Here is a 21161-nt window from a genome sequence, read left to right as displayed (position 1 = left end):
TGCTAAAACCAAGACCAAAATAATTCTAAATGGAGAAAAATTGAAGCCTCAAAAAAACAGAACAAGACAAGGATACCCTCTTTCACTACTTCTATTCAACACCATTCTTGAAACTCTAACCAAAGCAATTAGACAAAAGAAAAAAATAAAGGGATATGAATAGGCAACAAAAACTATCACTATTTGCTGACGACACGATTGTAAAATGTAGAAGATCCAAACAAGTCCACCAAAAAATTCTGGAACTAATAAATGAATTCAGCAAAGTAGTAAGACATAAGATCAATACCATCAGTCAAACACATTTTTATACATCAGTAATGAATCCACTGAAAGAGAAATGAGAAAAACCACCTCATTCACAATAGCCTCAAAATAAATAAATAAATAAATAAATAACTTTGAATTGATCTAAGAAAACAGGTGAAAGACCTATACAGTGAAAATTAGTGAACACTACAACAAGAAATTGAACAAGATCTTAGAAGATAAAATGATCTTCCATGCTCTTAAATAGGCAGAATTAATACTATCAAAATGGCCATACTAACCAAACTGCTATACAGACTCAATGTGATTCCAATTAAAATACCAGTGATATTCTTCATAGAGCTAGAAAAGGTAGTCATCAAATTCATTTGGAAAAATGAGACCCAAAAGAGCCAACGCAATCCTTAGCAAGAAGAGTGAAGCAGTTAGCATCACAATACCAGACATTAAACTATACTAGAGCTGGTAGTGGTGGTACATGCCTATAATACCAGTGGCTCTGGAAGCTGAGGCAGGAGGCTCATGAGATCAAAGCCAGCCATCCTCAGTGAAAGTGAGGTGCTAAGCAACTCAGTGAAACCCTGTCTCTAAATAAAACACAAAATAGGACTGGGGATTTGGCTCAGTGGCCCTGAGTGCCCCTGAGTTCAATTTCTGGTACACAATTCCTCTGGTACACCCCCACAAGAAAAAAAATTAAACTAATCTACAGAGCCTGTGTTCAGTGGTCACTGTGATGCAGTGAACACAGAGCCAGAGAAATCAAAATAGCATAGTATTGGCACCAAAACAGACATGTAGATCCCTGGTACAGAATATAATACACAGAGACAAACCCACATAAATACAGTTATTTCATACTAGACAAAGGTACCAAAAACATTCAGAGGAGAAAAGAACCTCTTCAACAAATAGTGCTGTGAAAACTGAAAATCCATATGCAGCAAAATGAAATTAATCCTCTATCTCTCACCCTACACAAAATTCAACTCAATGTGGATCAAAGACTTAGGCACTAGAACAGAGACACTGTGCCTAATAGAAGAAAAAAGAGGCAGGCCCAAATCTTCATCATGTTGGCTTAGGGTCTGACTTTCCTAACAAGACTCCTAAAGAACAAGAAACAAAATAAAGAATCAATAAATGGGATGTATTCAAATTAAACAGCTTCTTCCCAGCAAAGGAACCATGCAATAACGTGAAGAGAGAGCTTTCAGGATGAAAGAAAATATTTACCACAGGCACCTCAGATACAGCATTAATCTCCAGGACAGATAAAGAACTCAAAAAATCTTAACACCAAAAATCAAATAACCCCATCAAAAAATGGGCTAAGAAACTGAACAGACACTACACAGAAGAAGAAATGCAATGGATCAAGAAATATATGGAAGTGAAAGTGAGGTTCTAAGCAACTCAGTGAGACCCTGTCTCTAAATAAAATAAAAAATATGAAAAATGTACAATATCTTTAGCAATTAGAGAAATGATAATCCAACATCTCTAAGATTCTTCTCTTTCCAGTAAAATGGCAATTATCAAGAATACAAGTAATAATAAGTGTTGGCAAGAATGTGGGGGAAAACGTACACTCATACACGGTTGGTGGGCCCGCAAATTGGTGAAATCACTGTGGAAAGAAGTGTGGAGATGCCTCAGGCAAGATCAGGTGTGTTCAGGGTGCTATGGCCATAGAGATGGAGATACCTCAGAAAACTTGGAATAGAACCACCATTTGATCCAGCTAGCCCACTGCTTAATTTATACCCAAAGGACTTAAAATCAGCATACTATAGTGAAACAGCCACATCAATGTTTATAGCAGCTCAATTCACACAGTTTAACAATGGATAAATCAACACAGATGACTTTCAACAGATGAATGGATAAAGAAAATGGAATGTCACTCAGCCTTTAACAAGAATAAATTTATGGCATTTGCAGGTAAATGGATGAAGGTAGAGAATATCATGCTAAGCAAAATAAGCCAATCCCAAAGAACCAAAAGCTGGATATTTTGTCTGATATGTGCATGCTAATTCACAATGGGAAGAGGGGTTGCTATGGAAGAATAGATGTACTTTGGATCAGGCAGAAGAGAGTGAAGGGAAGGGAGGGTATGGGGGTACAAAGTATAGTAAAATGAATCAGACATTACTACCATATGTACATATATTATAACATGATAAGTATGATTCTACATCATGTACAACCAGAAGAATGAGAAGTTATATTCCATTCTTGTATGACATGTCAAAAAGATTTCTATTGCCATGTATAACTAATTAGAACAAATTTTTAAATACATTTAAAAAAATACAAATATACAATAGTCCCATTAAATCTCAGATACACCTGAGGTACGTCTTTGTTAACCATGCCCCACATTCAAACTCAGACAACCAGAACTCTGATCTTTTTTCCTATTATTTTTGCCATTTTTTTTTAGTATTTAAATTCACTCTGATTGTATCTACATAAGGTTCTCAGCATGATATTTTGATATCCATATTGGTAGCAAAATGTTTTCTGTGTTCAAACTACTTATCATTATCCATCATTGCACATAAAAAAATTTGTGGGTGTTTATGTGTGTGTTTGCATGTTGAGAGCATTTAAATATCCCCAGCAAATTTTCAGCATACAATACCAAATTGTAAACTATGTTCTTCATGGCTTTTGTTGATTTATTAATTCTAGCATTACCTTTAAAAATTTGACTTAATTGTACCTATTTCCTTTTCAACTCTATTTTGGCAATCTCATTTCTCCTCTGTTCCAATATGTTGAACTTTTTTATGGGGGGGGGTGCTGGGGACTGAACAAAGGGCCTTGTGCATGCATGGCAAAGACTCTACAAACTGAGCTATATCCCTAGCCTTATGTTGAACTTTTTTGGTAAGTTTCTCACATAAAGAAGATCATACATTAATTTTCATTCTAATTCTGGTTTATTTCCTATAGCATAATGACCTCCAGTGTCATCAGTGTTGTCACAATTATGTCCTTTTTATCTGCTGAATTTTTAATTTCCTTTATTTGCATATTTATACATTATACATTCATTTAACTTTTGATAATAATTCATGGGTATAGTTTGAAATAGAGTCTCCCTAATTTGCCCAGGTTGGCTTGGTCCTTGGACTCCTCATACTTCAATAACCCAAGTACCTAGGATTACAATGTGCACCACTGTGCCCAGCAATCATGCTATGATTTTAAAAGAGAAATGATAAACTATTCAAAGAAAATTGGTAATTACTATATGATCTAGGTCAAATATATACACTGTATGGCTCAGGAAATGTAAGTCAGAACCATAATAAAAAATAAAAACACTTTACAATTGTTAAGATGGCTACATTATTTTTTAAAGGAGAGAAAGAGATAAAGAGAGAGAGAGATACAACAATTTAAGTTTGTAGTTACTTAGAAAATATGGGACATAGAGGAGATGACATTATAATTTTCTTATGGTAAAGTGATCACAAGGTAAATCATACAACCTTGTTTATACACAGTGCTTCTGCCTCCTAAAGAAACCCATATTGCATTGGACTCATTTCTGATGTTAGCAGAAAGCAGGGAGTAAATTCTGTAGAGGAGGAGTAGGCATAATCCTACTATAGATAAAAGCAGATCAGCAAGGTAGATGCCACTATGATTTGAGCACCAGATGCCTAAGGAGAGGGGTCCATCTCAGGAGTTCCTGAGCTCTCAACAGGGACTAGTCAGGAGAATCTGTCAGATTGATGTTTAATAAATCTTTCTGTTGCTAATTTTATATCTTTGTTTCTTAATGTATATATGATAGGATTCAAGGCAGGGGTAATAGCAAAGTCAACTATAAACATGTATTTATCAACAGATGATGTGGGGAAAGGCCACATATAGATGAAAATACAAGGAGTGAAATAGAGAACCACCACAGTGATGTGAGCTGACAATGTGCCAAGAGCCTTGGACAAGTCCCCAGAGGAACTTTTCCAGACAGTGACCAAAATGAAGACATAGGAAAGGAGGAGCAGCAAGAAGGTGATCAGGCTCATGAATCCACTGTTGGCAGTTCCAAGAAACTCAAACATGGCTGAATCTGAGCATGCAAGTTGTATGACCCTGGGGAAGTCACAGTAAAAGCTGTCTATGGTATTAGGACCACAAAAAGGCAAGTTTACAATCAGAGAAAACTGGGACATAGAATGGATCGTTCCAGTTACCCAGCTAATGACGACAAATAAAATGCATTTCTTCGGGCTCATAATGTTCAAGTAGTGGAGGGGCTTACAGATGGCTGCATACCTGTCAAATGCCATGGCTATGAGCAGCACCATTTCTGTTCCTCCCATGATGTGGACAAAGCATATCTGTGCCATACAGCTTTGGAAAGAAATTAGTTTCTTCTCCTTTAACAGGTCTGTGACCATCCTGGGAACTGTAGTAGAAGAAAGTCCCACATCAATGAGGGACAGGTTGGCCAGCAGAAAGTACATAGGAGAATGTAAGTGAGAATCAGTGATTACCAAAAAGATGATGAAGAGATTGCCCAGGATGATGCCTAAGTACAGCAATGAGAATGTCAGCCTGAGAAAAACTTTAATTTCCCAAGATCCAGAGAGTCCCAGCAAGACAAACTCAGAGACCACAGAATCATTCAGTCCTTCCATTGACTTGGGCAGGAAAGTTGTTTCCAAACATCTGTGGATAAAAAGTGAGGAAGAGTCAGATCCCGTGGTATAAAGTGTGCTCCTCATAAGTCCTGCTAGTCTATTCTATGGGATACAGAAATGAGAGTTAGAAATGATTGTACCTGATAGAAAACAAATGAAATAGAAAATTTATAGGAATATGCCATATAACAAGTAAAAGGCATCATGTATATCAGATGAACACAGGTGGGTTACTCTCCTTTTTGTTTCATGAGCAAGCTTTCTGTTTTGATTTGTTTTCCTCTAAAGGATTACTATGGGTTTTCTGCCACTACTTTGAAAGTGTTCTCTCATGATCTCAAGTGCCAATATTTTCAGCTACCATCACATTAATTCTTTTGTGCTAGTTCAAAAATATATTTAGCTGAATTTCTTACTTCACTGTTCAATGTTTTTATACCACAACTCTTTAGTTCATTTTGCTTTTGTATATGTGATGTTTTTATTTGAACAACTCACCATGGAGGTCAAATGCACAGATTAGATGATTCAGAATATGTAACCCATGACTAATCAAAATGAATACAGGACTTACACAAAACATTACTTTCTACCTATTAGAATGCAAATATGATGATTAAATTGTGCTAATTTCAATAGACAGCATTTATTAAATGGTCTTTCATGTAAAACACTAGATTTGCATATTATCAGATTTAAACTTCACAAAATTTCCTCTAGTCCTTGGTTAGACCCATTTAAAAAATGAAAAACTGAGTTTCAGAGAGATCAATTGTCAGAATCAGGACTTGCATCAAGACTTCAGCAGATGGTAATCGTGCACCTAACCATGGAAGTCTGTTTTCAAGGCCAGTGCCTTCAAGTATGTATTACATATCTTTTCAAAATATCTATTAATTAAATGTCATTTCACTTTACTTTCCTTAAACAATTAATGTAGTAACTTCTTTAACAAAATCCACCCTATAATCTTGTATCCCCTTCTAATGTGTCCTTTTCACTCCAATGTTAGGGCTAATCTTCACTTTCCTTCACTCAATTGAAATATTCTGGATCTATAGATTTCTATTTCAGGGAAAGAAATTCTAATATTTAATATTCTATGCAATATGATTTTTAAATCTTATTTTGTATGATATCCTGTAAAGATTTCACACATTCTGTCATGAGAGAAATTTCAATTTTTCAGTAGAGGGCCAAAATCTATCAATTTTAGACAAAATACTTCTGCAGATCAAGATAACAATGCATTAGTTTTCAAAATCTATTGTTCTAATTCCATTTTCCTCAACCTTGTGTTTGTCTAATATGGGGTCTGGGATCCAGGACTTTTGGATGAGATGAAAACAGTATGTTCCCTGGAGGGCTTTCCTGAAGTGAAAGAATACACATTATTGTACAGAAGGGGTATTTTTCCTGTATTTATTGTTAATGTAAGATGAAGGAACCAATAGACTCTAAAATACAAAAATTAAATTAATAATAAGACTTAAAAAGGCCCTGGGACCAAAAAGGCATATTGTATCATGTGTCAAAGATAAAAACAGTGTCTCCTGATTATGTAATGTAAAAAATATATATAATTTGTTTGTTCCACTATGAATCTAGTTTTCTGTTAATTGCAGGTGAATGCAATCCTAATATATCTATGCTGTTTCTCTCCTAATTGTTCTTTACAATTCCAATTGTCTATAACATGTCTATATGAGACACCAATTATTTGTCCCCTGCTTATCCTTTTTTTAGCTTTTTAATTTTTTTATTTGTTCTAATTACTTATACATCATTAATTATGTGTAAATGAAGTATAACTTCTCATTCTTCTGGTTGTACATGATGTAGAGTTACACCGTCATGAAATGGTATATACACATGGGATAATAATGTCCAATTTATTTTACTATTTTTTCCTACCCTCCACTACATTCTGTTTCTTCACTCCCCTCTGCATAAACCAAAGTACTCTACTTTTTTTTAGCCCCTTTCCCCTTCATTGGAATTTAGGATCTGTATATCAGAGAAAACATTTGGCCTCCACTTCTTTGGTATTGACTTATTTACTTTAGCATGATATTCTCCACCTTTATCCATTTGCTTGCAAATGTCGGCATTTCATAATATGCCATGTGTATATATATCACATTTTCCATATCCATTCATCTATTGAAGGGCACTTAATTAGTTCCACATTTTAACCTTGTGAATTGAGCTGCTATAAACATTGATGTGGCTGTGTCACTGTAAGATGCTGATTTTAAGTCCTTTGTGTATAAACTGAGGAAAGGCATAGCTAGGTCAAATGGAATTTCCATTCCAAGATTTCTGAGGTATCTCCAATACTGCTTTTCATAGTAGTTGCACAAATTTGCAACCACACCAGCTATGTATGAGTGTTCTTTTTCCACACATTCTTACCAACATATATTGTTGCTTCTATTCTTGATGACTGCCATTCTTATGGAGTGACATGAAATCTTACTTTTAATTTCCCTGCTCATATTTTTAATAATTGACATAACTACTTGAGTTTTGACTCAAGTGTCTCTTCCAAAATTCAATATTGGATTACTCTTTAGTTAGTACCTACCTATGCTTTAGTTAGAACCTACATATTGACTTCTAAGTCTAACTTTATACTTGAACCCAAGAATCATAAGTCCAATACTGTTTGTGGTATAAATAAATGGGATATTCACCTCCACCTTCAAGTTAACTGGCTAAAACTGAACTCCTGGTCTTATCTACCCCATATCCAGCTCCAGTCTTCATGTCATCTCTAATCAAATCTAACTTACTTCAATGACTTAATAAATGTCATTAGAATTCTTCCAGAAATCCAACACAGGCATATGTGTGGAACTGTCATCCTTCCTTCACTTTTCACCTCAGGTGGCACACTTTTTATCCTCAAAGAGTTCTTAAATAAACTTCAGTATCTCAATATCCATTGTTATTTTGTTCTACTTTAATTGTTCATATTTTCTCATCATAAAGACTAAAAGGTAATTTATTGCAAGATACCTTTGCTTTCCTTTTTCCCCAAGTACACACTATTCTATGCTATTCTTCCAGAGGAATCCATATAAAGATCAACCCTGTGATTTTATAATTTATATCCTTTGATGGTTCCATCAAGGGAAGAATCCTTTGATGGGTCTATCAAGGAGAAATTCCATACATTACCACAAAAAAACTCTTGAGTGAAGAAAGCATCCTTGGATTCAGAAGGGTATTGTTAGGAAATGAATGTACAATGGAGTTACAGAGTCAACTTCATAACTGATTTCTATTTAAAAATTTAGGGAAAATAAGAACTATAAAAGTAGTTCATTCAAGATATTTCTAATGGATTTAAAACTATCACCTTCTGATTAAAGATAAAACATTAAAATTAAACCAAGGAATGAAGCCTGCTAGCACTATGGTTCAATAATATATTGCAAATTATAAAAGAAGTTTAAATAAAGCCATAACATTGAAAAAAGGGTAGTAAAATTGTAGTCATTGCTTGTCAAATCACATAACTCTCTGCCTCAAAATCTTAAGACAATTACATGTGAAATATTAAATTTAATAACATTATTTAAACGTAAAAACTCAGTAACAACCTCTTAAAATATGATAAAATGTGTTTTTCATAAATAAAAATGAAAAATATACATTGTATTGAAATATATTTTTGATACATTTGAAACATTGAATAAGATTGGAATTCAAATCATGCTAATAAAAATAAGAAGACTCTAAGTTAGGGGCTGGGGTTGTGGCTCAGAGGAAAAGCGCTCGCCTAGCATGTGTGAGGCACTGAGTTCAATCCCCAGCACCATACAAAATTAAATTAAGGTATTATGTCCACCTACAACGAAAGAATAAATATTCAAAAAAAGAAGACTCTAAGTTATATATCTACCAGTCTTCATTGAACTACTCCAGTGGATATCTAATGGAACAATGCAAAGTAAAAAAAAAAAGTTCACTTAAAAACAAGGGAAATTATGAAAAGGGGAATTGGAGGAGGAAGAATTGAATGATTTCTATAAGATAAATCCAAATATATCATAAACTACACTATTAAGTCATTATAATTTTAGTGGAATAGATTATATTTTTAAAAAATCTAGAACTAGATGCACATTAGGAAATTTAGTACATGGCAAAGAAGTCATTATGATTACATATAAAAATAAGGTATATTTAAAAGTCACAGTATTCCATATTTAATCATTCATATCAATACTAGACACACAGAATTACACAGGCATTATCCCATGTCTTATGGTAAAATAAGATCAGGATTTATAGAAGTCTTTAAGGTAAAACATATGTGTAAACTTTTTATAAAATGTGTGTAGATTTTTCTTTAACACTTGAGGTTAAGAAGCCTTTGTAAGTTAACTCCAAATTCAGAAGCTGGATTCCAATTTTAAATTGTTTATTGAACAAACAAGCACACCTGTGGCTGCTGAGGACTGGGATGCAGAGCTGCTCAGTCCACCTGAGGGCAAGGTGAAGTGTGGGCTCACTGTAGAGGGGGATGTGGTAATAGCCATCACCCTTAGCTGTGTCCTTTGTGATAGAATAATCTTTTAGGAAATAAACAGAAAAATGTATGGACAGTCTTGAAATTTTCATTACTTAATCATGAGTATTCTTCTAATACTGGGTGGAAGCTAGTCACTTAAAAAGAGATCAACTTGATAAGTAAATGGATGGATTCTCCTATAAACAGGCTTTACAAATTACTCTCAAGACCTTCTTAATGAGCATGGAAAGAATACCAGTAAATCAAGGAAATATTATAATTTTAATGGGAGTGAAGTGGATAGTGATTCCTATGAGTAAATATTCAAGAGTTATTAACAATTTCTAAGGGTTGTAGGATTTAAATAACTTTATGCCTGTTTCTTTGTCCATGAATTGGTTTACTCCCTTTTAAAATACATCTATATTTATTTAAAAATGAGATGTATCAAAATTAATGAAGGGAAAAGAGAAAAGCTTTATGGAGCAATTTCCGCATTAAAAGTCATAGGATACTTTGGCACAGAGTAAGTTCAAAATGAATGTTCTCTATCATGATAAGTCTGATAACATTTAGGAATATCTGTGTTAAATGTTGATATTAACATAAGTATAATGTTTTGTATTAAATATAACATTAATATTTAACCTAGAAGTTTTCACAGTGGGAACAATGATTGAATCACTGCGCCAGAAAAAAAAAACTAGTATGTCTTTTCACGTTGTATCAGTAAGAAGGCACTGTCCAAGATACATGTATTGCTTTTACTTTTTATGATTCTAGCCTTCAGAGAGAGACGGAATGGAAGAGTCAAAGTAGTCCACCTACAATTTAAGCTATTGATATAGCTTATACTTACAGTATTTCACATACCATTTAAAATATTACAGCTTTGAAGAATATTTTGAATCTATCTTATGACATAATTCAACTAAAAGAAAAGACCAGAGGATAAAATATAACTTGAGTAAGAATCATTTAATGAATTGAACTAATAAAGAAAAGCAGAGACAGGCAGAAAAATGAATGATAGGGAGCAAAAAGGAAATGCAGGGAATAATAATGCAAGCTGATGCTGTGGAATTATAGGATGAGCATCCCACCTACCTGTGCCAGAAGAGAGGTGCCCTCAGAAGTTTCAAGTTATGAGAAATGCAGAGAGATTTTCTCTTTTTTAAAGTCATCATTACCTCTCAAGACATACAGCTATAAATAGCTCTTATCTTTAGAAATGAAGCCAATTATCAGGACTGGAATAATATCCAGGATCTTCCTTGGTATTGGCTTTCTGGAAAAAACAGTTCTTCTCTGCACATTGTTTTCCTCAGGGTTCAAGTGTCATTAGCTGCAGAGTAGAGTAAAATGGAAACTGACCAATTCCCAGTGATTAGTAGTAATTACATGGCTCTGAAAATACTTTTTAAATTTGGATATTAAAGGTTTACTGGATTTTAAAATTTATCAAAATCGCTAATTATATCTGTTTGGCATTAATATCAGGTTAATGCTACTATGTTCTCTTACCTGTTCATTCCACTTATTGTTTTTAGAAATAATCAGTAGGATTTGAGAAAAATGGCCATTTAGAATAAAGAAAATATTAAAAATTTGCATGTGTAGTTTAATAACTAAAATCATTCTGTGTCAAAAGCTTTCTAAGAAAAAATGTTGGGGATTAAAAGCAATTTATGTTCCTGGGTTAATTATACTTAAAGGGGGTATACCATGTCTTCCAAAACCACTTATTGAAGCATTACAATGGGATTCCTTTCAGGCTTTCTGTGACTTGTTTTAGTACAGGTCTTGCTTGGGATCCCTTCAGTTCACTGTAATGAATTACAATATTCTATTCCTGTTTAAATAAAGAAAAGCTATTTATATAAAGTGAGGTTTTTATTTTATTTTTTTCTGAAGGCATTATGTTCCAGGGTTTCATTTATTTTGGGGCCAAGAGAGCAGAACTTTTATGATAAACTTACTTGTCATTTCCCAACACATGTGCTAGAAAAGTAGTTGATTGCAAAACAACAAGAGTTGAAGAGTCTGAGAATTAATGAACATGTTGTGCAGAACAAGAAGTCTGAATTTCTCTTACTTAGGACAGATGCCAAGGAAATATGACCCACAGACTAACAAGCCTAGTTAATCTACAAAGGTTTGCAACCTGGTTTTCATTTCTATAAGTGTCACCTGCTAGTTTACAATCTAGCTGCTTCTCCCCAGTTTGATCAAATGGCACACACACCATTTTTTGTTTTTCCATCATTTTCCCAATTCTTATGCAAATTTGGCCACCTGGGATCTAAGCAAGGTCCCTGGTCAGGGCTTCTGATAAGAACTTGATCAAAATCAGAAGAGGGAATCAGTGTGGGGTTTTTTGTTTGTTTTTTTTTTTTTTACCAATAGTTAAGAAACATGAATACTTGTACTCCTATATTAATATTAAATAAAATTCATTAAGCATTTTTCAAAGAATGAAGACATTTTATTATATTCCCACAGCTTTTTTTACAAGCTTAGAGAATATCATCTTCTTCATAGAAATATTGTCATGTAAGTTCTTCCCATCCCTCCAAGAACCATTACATCCCATAGTTCTCTGTGCACTTGGTGGTGCAGTTCCCACTTCTCCAGGACTTAATTGATGCATATCATCATCATAATGGGTTTAGAAAGGTAACTTTGTGTCTGAGGCTTGAATACTCAATTTTTTATACAACTCTTCATAAATTTAAACATCTGGTACGCCTGTTACTATTTTGTCACAAACCATGCATTAGTGTCACTTCAGAAACATTGTGAAGCAGCAATCTTGACAGAATTAGATTTCCTTTAGAAATATCTGTAAAGAGAGAAAGACTACAGGCAAAAGCACACAAAACAGGAACAGGAGCAGGCAGAGAAGGCCTCCATAACAAAATGCCAGCATCTCTCTAGTGACAATGCCCTTCATCAAAGAGGCAAAATATAAGCGATGGCAAGAAAGTGCAGAAGAGGGGAAAATTTGGTACACTGTTGGTAGAAATGTACATTAGTACAGCCATTGTGGGAAATGGTGTGGAGGTTCCTCAGAAAATTAAAAATAGAACTAACATATGATACAACAATTCCACTATTGGATATTGATCCAAAAAAAAATGAAGTCAGCATGTGGAAGAAACATCTTCACTCCCATGTTTATTGTAGCACTATTTACAATAGCAAAGATGTGGAAACCACCAAAGTGTCCACCAGCTGATGAATGGATAAAGAAGACTGGTATATATGCACAATTGTGTTTGCTTTCTCTCGTCCAGCCAGGAGGAGCACAGAACAGGGTAGAGAACAGTGTGGCTGTGGAGTCGCTTATCAGGAACTTCCGGAGACCAAGTAGGAGAAAATCTGATTTTATTGTAAAGTTACCATGTATATATATTCAGGCAGTAGCTAAGCAGATTATAGGCAGCCACCAATACAATTTCTGGCCAAGTATCCTGTAGCAACCAATTGAGAAGCACGCCCTGGAGCAAGTGCAGAAACTGCAACAAGCTGCCTCCTGCCAAGGGCTGTGCCTAGGGGGGTAAGTGGTTTGAGGCTCACATGCCTAACACAAAGGAGTGGTTTGCCAACTCAGAAGCCTTTAATATGTCATGTATGCAGTACTCCAGGCACTTATCCCTACCTCTCCCTTCCCTGACTGTGCTGCAAGGCCTTCAGCCAGCATTGTAGTTTTTTTTTTTTTTTTTTTTTTTTCGGTGTCTTTTACATGGTTACATAAGTGCCTCACAACACAAGAAAAAATTATCACTATTATAAACAGTAGGGCCATGGTAATAACATTATGAGGATTAGTTAATTTGGCTATCAGGTTTTTCCAATTCAGTTAATCCCTGGGTGAAAGAGGAAATTGTCAAAATAGACACCTTAGTTTCATTGATATTGACAATTGCCTTAGTAAGGCTATACATGGTCATAACATAGTTAGCAACCAAAGTGCTATTAATATATTGAGAAAAATTGGAGAATTATAAGGGTATATCTTCAGATATAGCATATTGAGTGACACAAATGCTATGAAATTCAGGGTCACAAGTGAACCTTTGAAACATAAACAGAATATCTAGTTGTTCCTGGTGGAGTTCCAGTTCTTGCTGAAAGACTAAAACAACTGCTTAGGACAGTTTATTTAAGTAATTTTGAATGGCAAAAGCTTCTGCAATGGCAGTAGACAAATTTTTTACAGTCTGAGCAGTCTGAATACTCTGAGTGAAGCAGCTGCAGTGGCTGTGGTGCTAATGGCGGCTACCAATGCAATAATTCCAGTGATGATGATGCTAATTGCACACCTTCTCAGGTGCAGAATCGCATTCAGAATATTCTTCATCTCCAAGTCCCATTGACTCCTTCGTTGTCTGGACAGGTTCACTGGAAACCAGATTGCTGGGAGCTTTGTTCAGCTTTCATAGCAGGAGTTAGACAATTTGTGAGCCAGAAGGATGTATTGCCTGTACAAGGGATCTCTATATGAGTGATATTTATGCCATCAATATTATTGATTATTAGCGTGGCAAAGGGTGGTGTAACACAAGCTTGTGCATAGTGGGTATGGATATAATTTGGCACAAAAGCAAATCCATGGTCAGGGTCTGGACTCAATATCAACCCATTCATCCAATCAGCTGCTATCCATTTGATGGGGCCAGCAGCTAGCAATACTGGCATGCTATCCATCATGCCATATTGATTTTCTGCATAATGGCTGGTAGCGGTTTGTCCCATGTAGCAGATACTGCAGTACCCCATGTGGTTTGGGGGCACATCAGTTACATTCCAGGGAGCTATTCTCGCCCAGGAGCATAGATGTTCTTTTCCCCTGGGAAATTCTGCTGATCAAAGAGATAAAGTATGGCAGTAAAACATTGATTCCATGGGATGCTATCACTAACTGAGAGGGGGCTTTCCAAAAAGCATTATTGGGCATGGTGGCAGCAAGGGTTTCCTGCATTTGCCATGGGAGAGTCTGTGGCTATAGATAGTATTAACTATAACTCTAAGATCAGCCTAACATATGACTTATTATAGTTATCTACAATAGTTTCATTGGCAAGAGCAAAACAGAGGAGACTGTCTGGATTGTAGGTTTCACTATCCACTACAGAGAGAAAAAAAAAAAAAGGCAGAGTGGGTATGGAAATGCTGGTATTCCAGGGTTTGGTTAATGGATAGCTCAGGGTCAATAATGTTGAAATAGTTAGAGAACAGCTTGGATAAAGCCCCTTCCCAAATGACCACTGCTAAAGGTGGTGGCCTAGTGACCAAAGCCCAATTTACCTGATAGGAGGCTTCACTGTTAACAATGAACATTGCACACACTAGAACCATCATCCTAGGCCCAGGGATGGGGTTGCCACCAGGCAAAGGGATCAATCTGATGGCTTGTTTAACAAGACCTTTAATATCACCCCAGGTTACATTATGTGAGGTCCGTTTGCATTGTTGAGTCCTTTCTTGTGGGGTTTTCCCCCCAGATTTAGTTTCTTTATCTTCTTGGTTGGTGGCTCTGGGGGTCCAAGGCTTGACTTACTGGCAGACACCCAAATAGGGTGAGGCTCCTGTTGACATATGCAAACACTTGACCCATGGTTGTGAGGGGCCCCAGACCATCCTATGCATTTGTTATGGGATGCTTCCATGAGACCATAAGTAGATGGGAGGGTCCCATAAGGTGGGGGGCCATGGTTATGGACTGCTGTTTCTGTAGGAAATTTTGACACTGAAAGGAAATTTAAAGCAAATAAATTTTTGTTCAAGGCATTGCAAGGGGAAATGTTATAGTCCCCCCCCCATTTTGTATCATGGTTTTTAATTCCTTGTGTGTTCTTTCCATCATGCCTTGAGCCTCAGGGTTACAATTAAGTGCCGTATATGCCAATCATTGCAAATTGATTGAAATGTCTTGCTAGTATAGGCTGGCCCATTGTCAGTTTTCATAGAAATGGGAACATTCATAATTCCAAAACATTTAAGTAGATGGGAGATGACCTTTTTTGTGGTTTCTCCTATGGAGGTTGTGGCCATGACACAGCCTGAATAGATATCAATAATTACATGAATATACATTAAACTTCCAAAAGGAAGCATAATGAGTGGCATCCATTTGCCATAAATTAGCATTAGATTTTAACTCTTAGGGATTCACTCCAGGAGATTGTAAAGGGCCAATGGGGAGAAAAGGTGCACATTTTTTGCAGTCCCTCATTAGCTGTCTGCAAGCCTCCTTAGTCCTGCTTTTATAATTACCACAATTGAAGCCAACAGAGATGCTTGAGCTGCTGGTATTCCTATATCTTATGGTGTGTCCCAAAATCCAATAATCCAGTGTACCATTTTGTACTGGTGCCATTGCTGCTCTATGTTCCTGATTTAGTCCATCCCAGATCAATTTCTTGGCTAAGACCACCCTAGCTCCTTCATGAGACACCTTCCCTTCTACCGCCTTGTTTACTCTGTCAATAAACTGTGGCAAGTCCTCAGTGGCTTTCTGCCTTAAGCCCTGTATAGAAACTCTACCTCCCCCAGCTGGCAACTTCCTCCAGACTCTTGGAGCACAGAGCCACACCTGATCAAAATAATTGGTTGGGCCTGTACCTGTACTGCAGGAGAACTGCAGATACCTTCTCCCCTCAATCATTCAGCTGGGAGGTTAATATTTGTGGTGTGGTTACCATCCCCCTGCTGTTCACATTCATCATAGAAAAATGCCTTCCTCTTCAAAAACATTGTGGGCTCAAGAGCAGCTCTGGCTAGGTCTTTCCAGTCTTGAGTGCAATTAAGTTCAAGACTCAGTGATTTGAGCATTTGCTCTGCAAACAACCCCTGCGGCCCATCCTCCTTTACTGCCTTCTTTCACTCATTCAGGGTATTCAGGACATGTGGATACCAAGTGGCAGGGTGCTGTTGTGTGGGGGCCGTGTTGACTGAGAAGGCTTGTATTCCCTAACCCCATTTTCATCTCTATCGTACATAGATCTTCAAAAGGATCTCTGGCCTCCTGGAATGGGTTTCTGGGAGACCATTGCCTGGGCCTGTCCAACAGCCTGGACATCTCTAAGCTGCCATAGTCCTTTGCTAGCTTTGGCTTTGCCTCATAAGGAGGAAGTCACCATTGACTTAGGGAAGGATATAATCTTTGCCTGTTAGTAGAAGGCACACTTGCACCATTGGTGGTCACATCTTCCTGCACTATGAAAGCTAGTGGTACTGTTTCCTGCCTCTCTCCCTCCTGCACCTGGGTTGTGGTTGCTTGCTTTGAAGTAAATTCTTGTCCCACTTTCCTGTTCCAGCTGTGGTTACTTGGTTTGTGATAGAGTGTGGGCCTCTCCCAATTTTTTTCCTCTTGCCTTTCATAGCCTCATCTTCCCTCAGGGATATCATTATATGGCAAGGGTCTCTTGCAGTGCCCCTTAAACCTTGCTGAATGACTGTCACAATAGGAAAAAAGATGTAATGGTCAAGTATACCCCTGTCTCACTTCAGCTTACCACACATTTGCCATTGTCTTGTCCCTTATTATAGGATCAGAAACATTGGGCTTCTCTCTTATTTGGGGTTAAAACTCTAAAAGAGTGTGCAGCACTTGCAGCTGGGAGTCTTTGCTGGAACTCAATAGATTCCCTATTTTCCCTTTCTCACTGCTTTCTGAGTAGCCACACACTGTTTTATAGGCTTACCTCAGATCCCTGTTCAGATACTAGCTGTGTGGGCACTCTCTCCTCCAGCAAGGAGGTCCATGGAACAGGATAGAGGAGAGTGTGGCTGCAAAGTTGCTAATCACGACCTCTGCAGACAAACAGGAGACAAGTCTGATTTTATTGTGTATATATTTATATTGTGTATATATTTATGGATACATACACAAGTATATATACACAAATGCAATTTCTGCTAACTGTCCTTGAAGCAACCAATCAAAATGCAGACTGTGGAGCAAGCCCATGGACTGCAACACTCTGCCTCATGCCCAGGGCTGTACCTACAGGGTAAGCAGTTTGTAGCTCACACACCTAGGACATGGGAGTGGTTTACTACTCACAAGCCCTTAACATATGCCATGTATGCAGTACTCCATGCACTTGTCCTGACACACAATGGAATATCATTCAGCCATAAAAATATAGAAATCCCGTCATTTGAAATAACATGGATGAGCTAACTCCTCATTATGCTAAAGAAATTAAGCCAGGCACAGAAGACAAGTAGAACTCACATGTAGAATCTAAAATCCTTGACATCATGGAACTTGTGACAGGCATGTTGACTCCTAGAGGCTGGAAGAATAGAGGAAAAAAGGACTGTGAAGCTGCTGATCAGTGGGCACCAAGTTGTAAAGTAAAGTGACTAGAAAATGACAATAATGTATTCCATTTATTCTTTTTATTTTATTTGTTCTTTTTAGATATACATGAGAGTTACTGTATATTTTAAAATGAAGAAAAGATCTTGAGTTCTCATCACACAAAAATGTTTGAGGAGATGTTTGTGTATACCCTGTTTTCAGTATTACACAATGTATTACATGTATGGAAACATCATGTTTTCCCATTGTTGTGTGCATTTTTATTTTACACATTTAAGTTTTAAATAAATATATAAACAAAAATTAACACTGAAAACATATACAAAGTAGTTATTTACAAGAACAGGGGAAAGGAAGGTGAATTGCATGGAATAGCCTCAAACTATTCTGAGGAGGTCTTAACCAGGTTGATGGGAGCTCCAGGGCAAAGACTGGAACTTAGAGAAATTGTGCATTGAGTGGAAATGCCCAGGCTCTGCCACACTCACTGTTGTCAGTCACTGGATTGGACCAACCAGGACAGTGATGTCCATGGGAGTGCAGCTGTAGAAACTGCATGGCAACAACTGGATGCTGTCTGCAGCTTCATTCCTTGAAGCAAGGGGTATCTTGAGGTGGGGGGTCAAAGGATATTAATTTCCTGAGGGGAAGCACAATGCCAGCTCTTCCCTTCCTGCTGTATTATGGGTTAATGCCATTTGATGACTTTATTTTTTATTGGGGCTCCTACTCTTGGTTTTGTTTAAACAGAGCCCCAACTCTATTTGCTATTATCCCTTTGCTTCTAAAATACTATTTGATCTATTTTCCATCTGTTTTCACTCTTATTTCTGCGCATTATTACGATTGCCATCTTTTGGGGAAAACACATAAAACAGGAAATATTATGTGCTAAAAGTTATTAGGAATAGGGAGACTCTCTTACACTTGAGCAGTCTATAGAGGCATATATATGATTTTAAGAAAATTATCATCTATGAAGAATAGTGGTTAATTTCTATTCTTTTGTAGAGTTTATGTACTTCTCTCACCCTATTTAACTGTCCAGGCCTTGCAGTAATTAAAAATGCATCGGTGAATACAAACATGTCTTCTTATTCCTTTCTAACAGGGAGAAACCTTTCAATGTTTTATAATTTAATATAACTTGTGCTAGAGATATTTTATAAATATCCTTTATCACATTGGAGAATTTTCATTCTATGCCTTCATTTCTAATAATTTTACCATCAACCTGTATTAGATTTTATTCATTTCATTTTTCTGTATTTATTGAGATGCACATGATTCTTTTATTTTAAACCTGTGTTTTATTCCAATTTCTAAATTAACCTTTCACTTCAAATATAAATTTATTTTTATATAACATATAATTCTTAAAAAATTATCATCCAGTTTCTGGGGTCTTTGTTGGTTGTTTTGGTTTCATTTTCATTTTCATGAATAGTCTATTTTTTGGGGGGGGTGTTAAATTTATGATTGTACCAAATACAATTTTGTCTCTTTATGATGCTGGAGTAATGGAGTCCTGTGCAGAATTCTACAGAATGGTCATAGGCATTGCCACAACAAGTGTCATCTCACTCCCTGCAAAGAAATGCACACAGAGAAAAGATCTGGCTCATGTAGCCCCCAAAAGAAATGCCCCCCTTGTCCTCTAGGAGGTCTGTGGTCAGTTTGGAGGTGGTGACTGAGGAAAAGCAGAGAACAAAGGAGAGATTAGCTAACAGGAAGTACATGGGGGAATGTAGAGGGGGGTCAGAGAGGATTAATAGCACAGCAAAAAGATTGCCCAACACAATCATTAGGTAGAGCATGTAGAATGGGAGGAAGAGGAAGATCTGCAGCTCCTTTGAGTTACAAAGGCCCTCCAAAATGAACTCATGCACCACAGATTGGTTTGCTTCTTCCATTTAGTATTTTCTCTTCTAATGGGATCCAAAGAGAAACAGATGAACTGAGCACTTCTAGAAGAGAAAAAAGAATTTAATGTTCAGCTTGAAGTGATCAGCTAACTACATCTCTTGCAAAAATAAGAATTTCATCATTGTATTGAACTTGAAGTTTAAAATAAATACTTTTTGAATTTAGATGTGTGCACAGCCTTGTGTCTAAGCAGGGGGCTACCAAACAGTCAATTTGGTGGAGGAAAGAGAAAGGCAGTAGACTGATTATTAAGAAAATAGATTCAATTAGGTATTTGTGATAAAGGAGGAACGGAAGAGCAGAAATCTTGGGCAATTGTGAGACAGTTGAGATAATCATTCATTTTTGCTCTCTTGTTCCTCTTACACTTGAATATTTTATTTATTGGGCAAAGGAAAAATGTTTTCTAGACTCTCAGAAAAAATGCTGCTGCAGTGTGCCTCATTGGAAACCTAATTCCATTTATACATCAAAAGAAGTGGGGTGGTGCACATCCTTCAGAGGGTTGATGAAAATATCTGTATGCTGGATTCTGAGAAACTGGGAATTAATTGTAATTTTTGCTCAATGCATTCCTATGGGTCATTTCTAAGTATGATTACAAAGTATCCTAGAAGAAAATTTATATTTTGCTCATGTTTTTCATGTACATAATAATTATTTGTAAGACCTTTCTACTATTTATAATGAAGTTTTAATAAATCTTTTTATTGGTATTTTTGATTTTTTAAATAAATGACAGCAGAATGCATTACTATTCTTATTAGACATTTAGAGCACAATTTTCTATGTCACTGGTTGTACATAAAGTATGTTCACAACAATTTATGTTTTCATACATGTATTTGGATAATGATTTCCATCATGCTCCACCATCTTTGCTAACACTCTGCCCTTTCCTTTCCCTCCTATCACTCTGCCCTATATAGAATCTATTCCTCCCATGCTCCTCCTCCAGACCCCACAATAAATCAGTCACCTTATATCAGAGAAAATATCCAGCATTTGTATTTTGGGGGGATTTTTTTTTTGAGATTGGCTAAATTCACTTAGCATCATCTTCTCCAACTCCATCCATTTACCTGCAAATGCCATGATTTTATTTTCTTTTATTGCAGAGTAATTTTCCATTGTGCATATATGCCACATTTTTTTTCATTCATCTACTGAAGGGCATCTAGGTTGGTTCCACAGTTTAGCTATTGTGAATTGTGCTGCTATAAACATTGATGTATGATGATTTTAAGTCCTTTGGGTATAGACTGAGGAGAGAAATAGCTGGATCAAATGTGGTTTCATTCCCAGTTTTCCAAGGAATCTCCATACTGCTTTCCATATTGGCTGCACCAATTTGCAGTCCCACCAGCAATGTATGAGTGTCCTTTTTTCCTATATCCTCACCAACACTTAGTGTTGTTTATCTTCATAATACCTGCCATTC

At 36.5% G+C, this 21161-nt stretch overlaps 1 protein-coding gene across 1 annotated transcript; it reads right to left on the bottom strand.

Moving 5' to 3' along the window:
- Positions 1 to 4001: 4001 nt before the first annotated feature.
- On the bottom strand, positions 4002 to 4934 carry LOC144377629 (olfactory receptor 4F21-like). The gene has a single exon (XM_078049029.1). The coding sequence runs from the start codon at positions 4932 to 4934 to the stop codon at positions 4002 to 4004; it is 933 nt and encodes a 310-aa protein (XP_077905155.1).
- Positions 4935 to 21161: the final 16227 nt, after the last annotated feature.

The sequence above is a fragment of the Ictidomys tridecemlineatus genome, chromosome 5 (assembly GCF_052094955.1).
Source record: "Ictidomys tridecemlineatus isolate mIctTri1 chromosome 5, mIctTri1.hap1, whole genome shotgun sequence".
NCBI lineage: Eukaryota > Metazoa > Chordata > Mammalia > Rodentia > Sciuridae > Ictidomys > Ictidomys tridecemlineatus.
The sequence above is the reverse complement of the archived record's forward strand: the minus strand, read 5'-3'. Positions and strand labels throughout refer to the sequence as shown.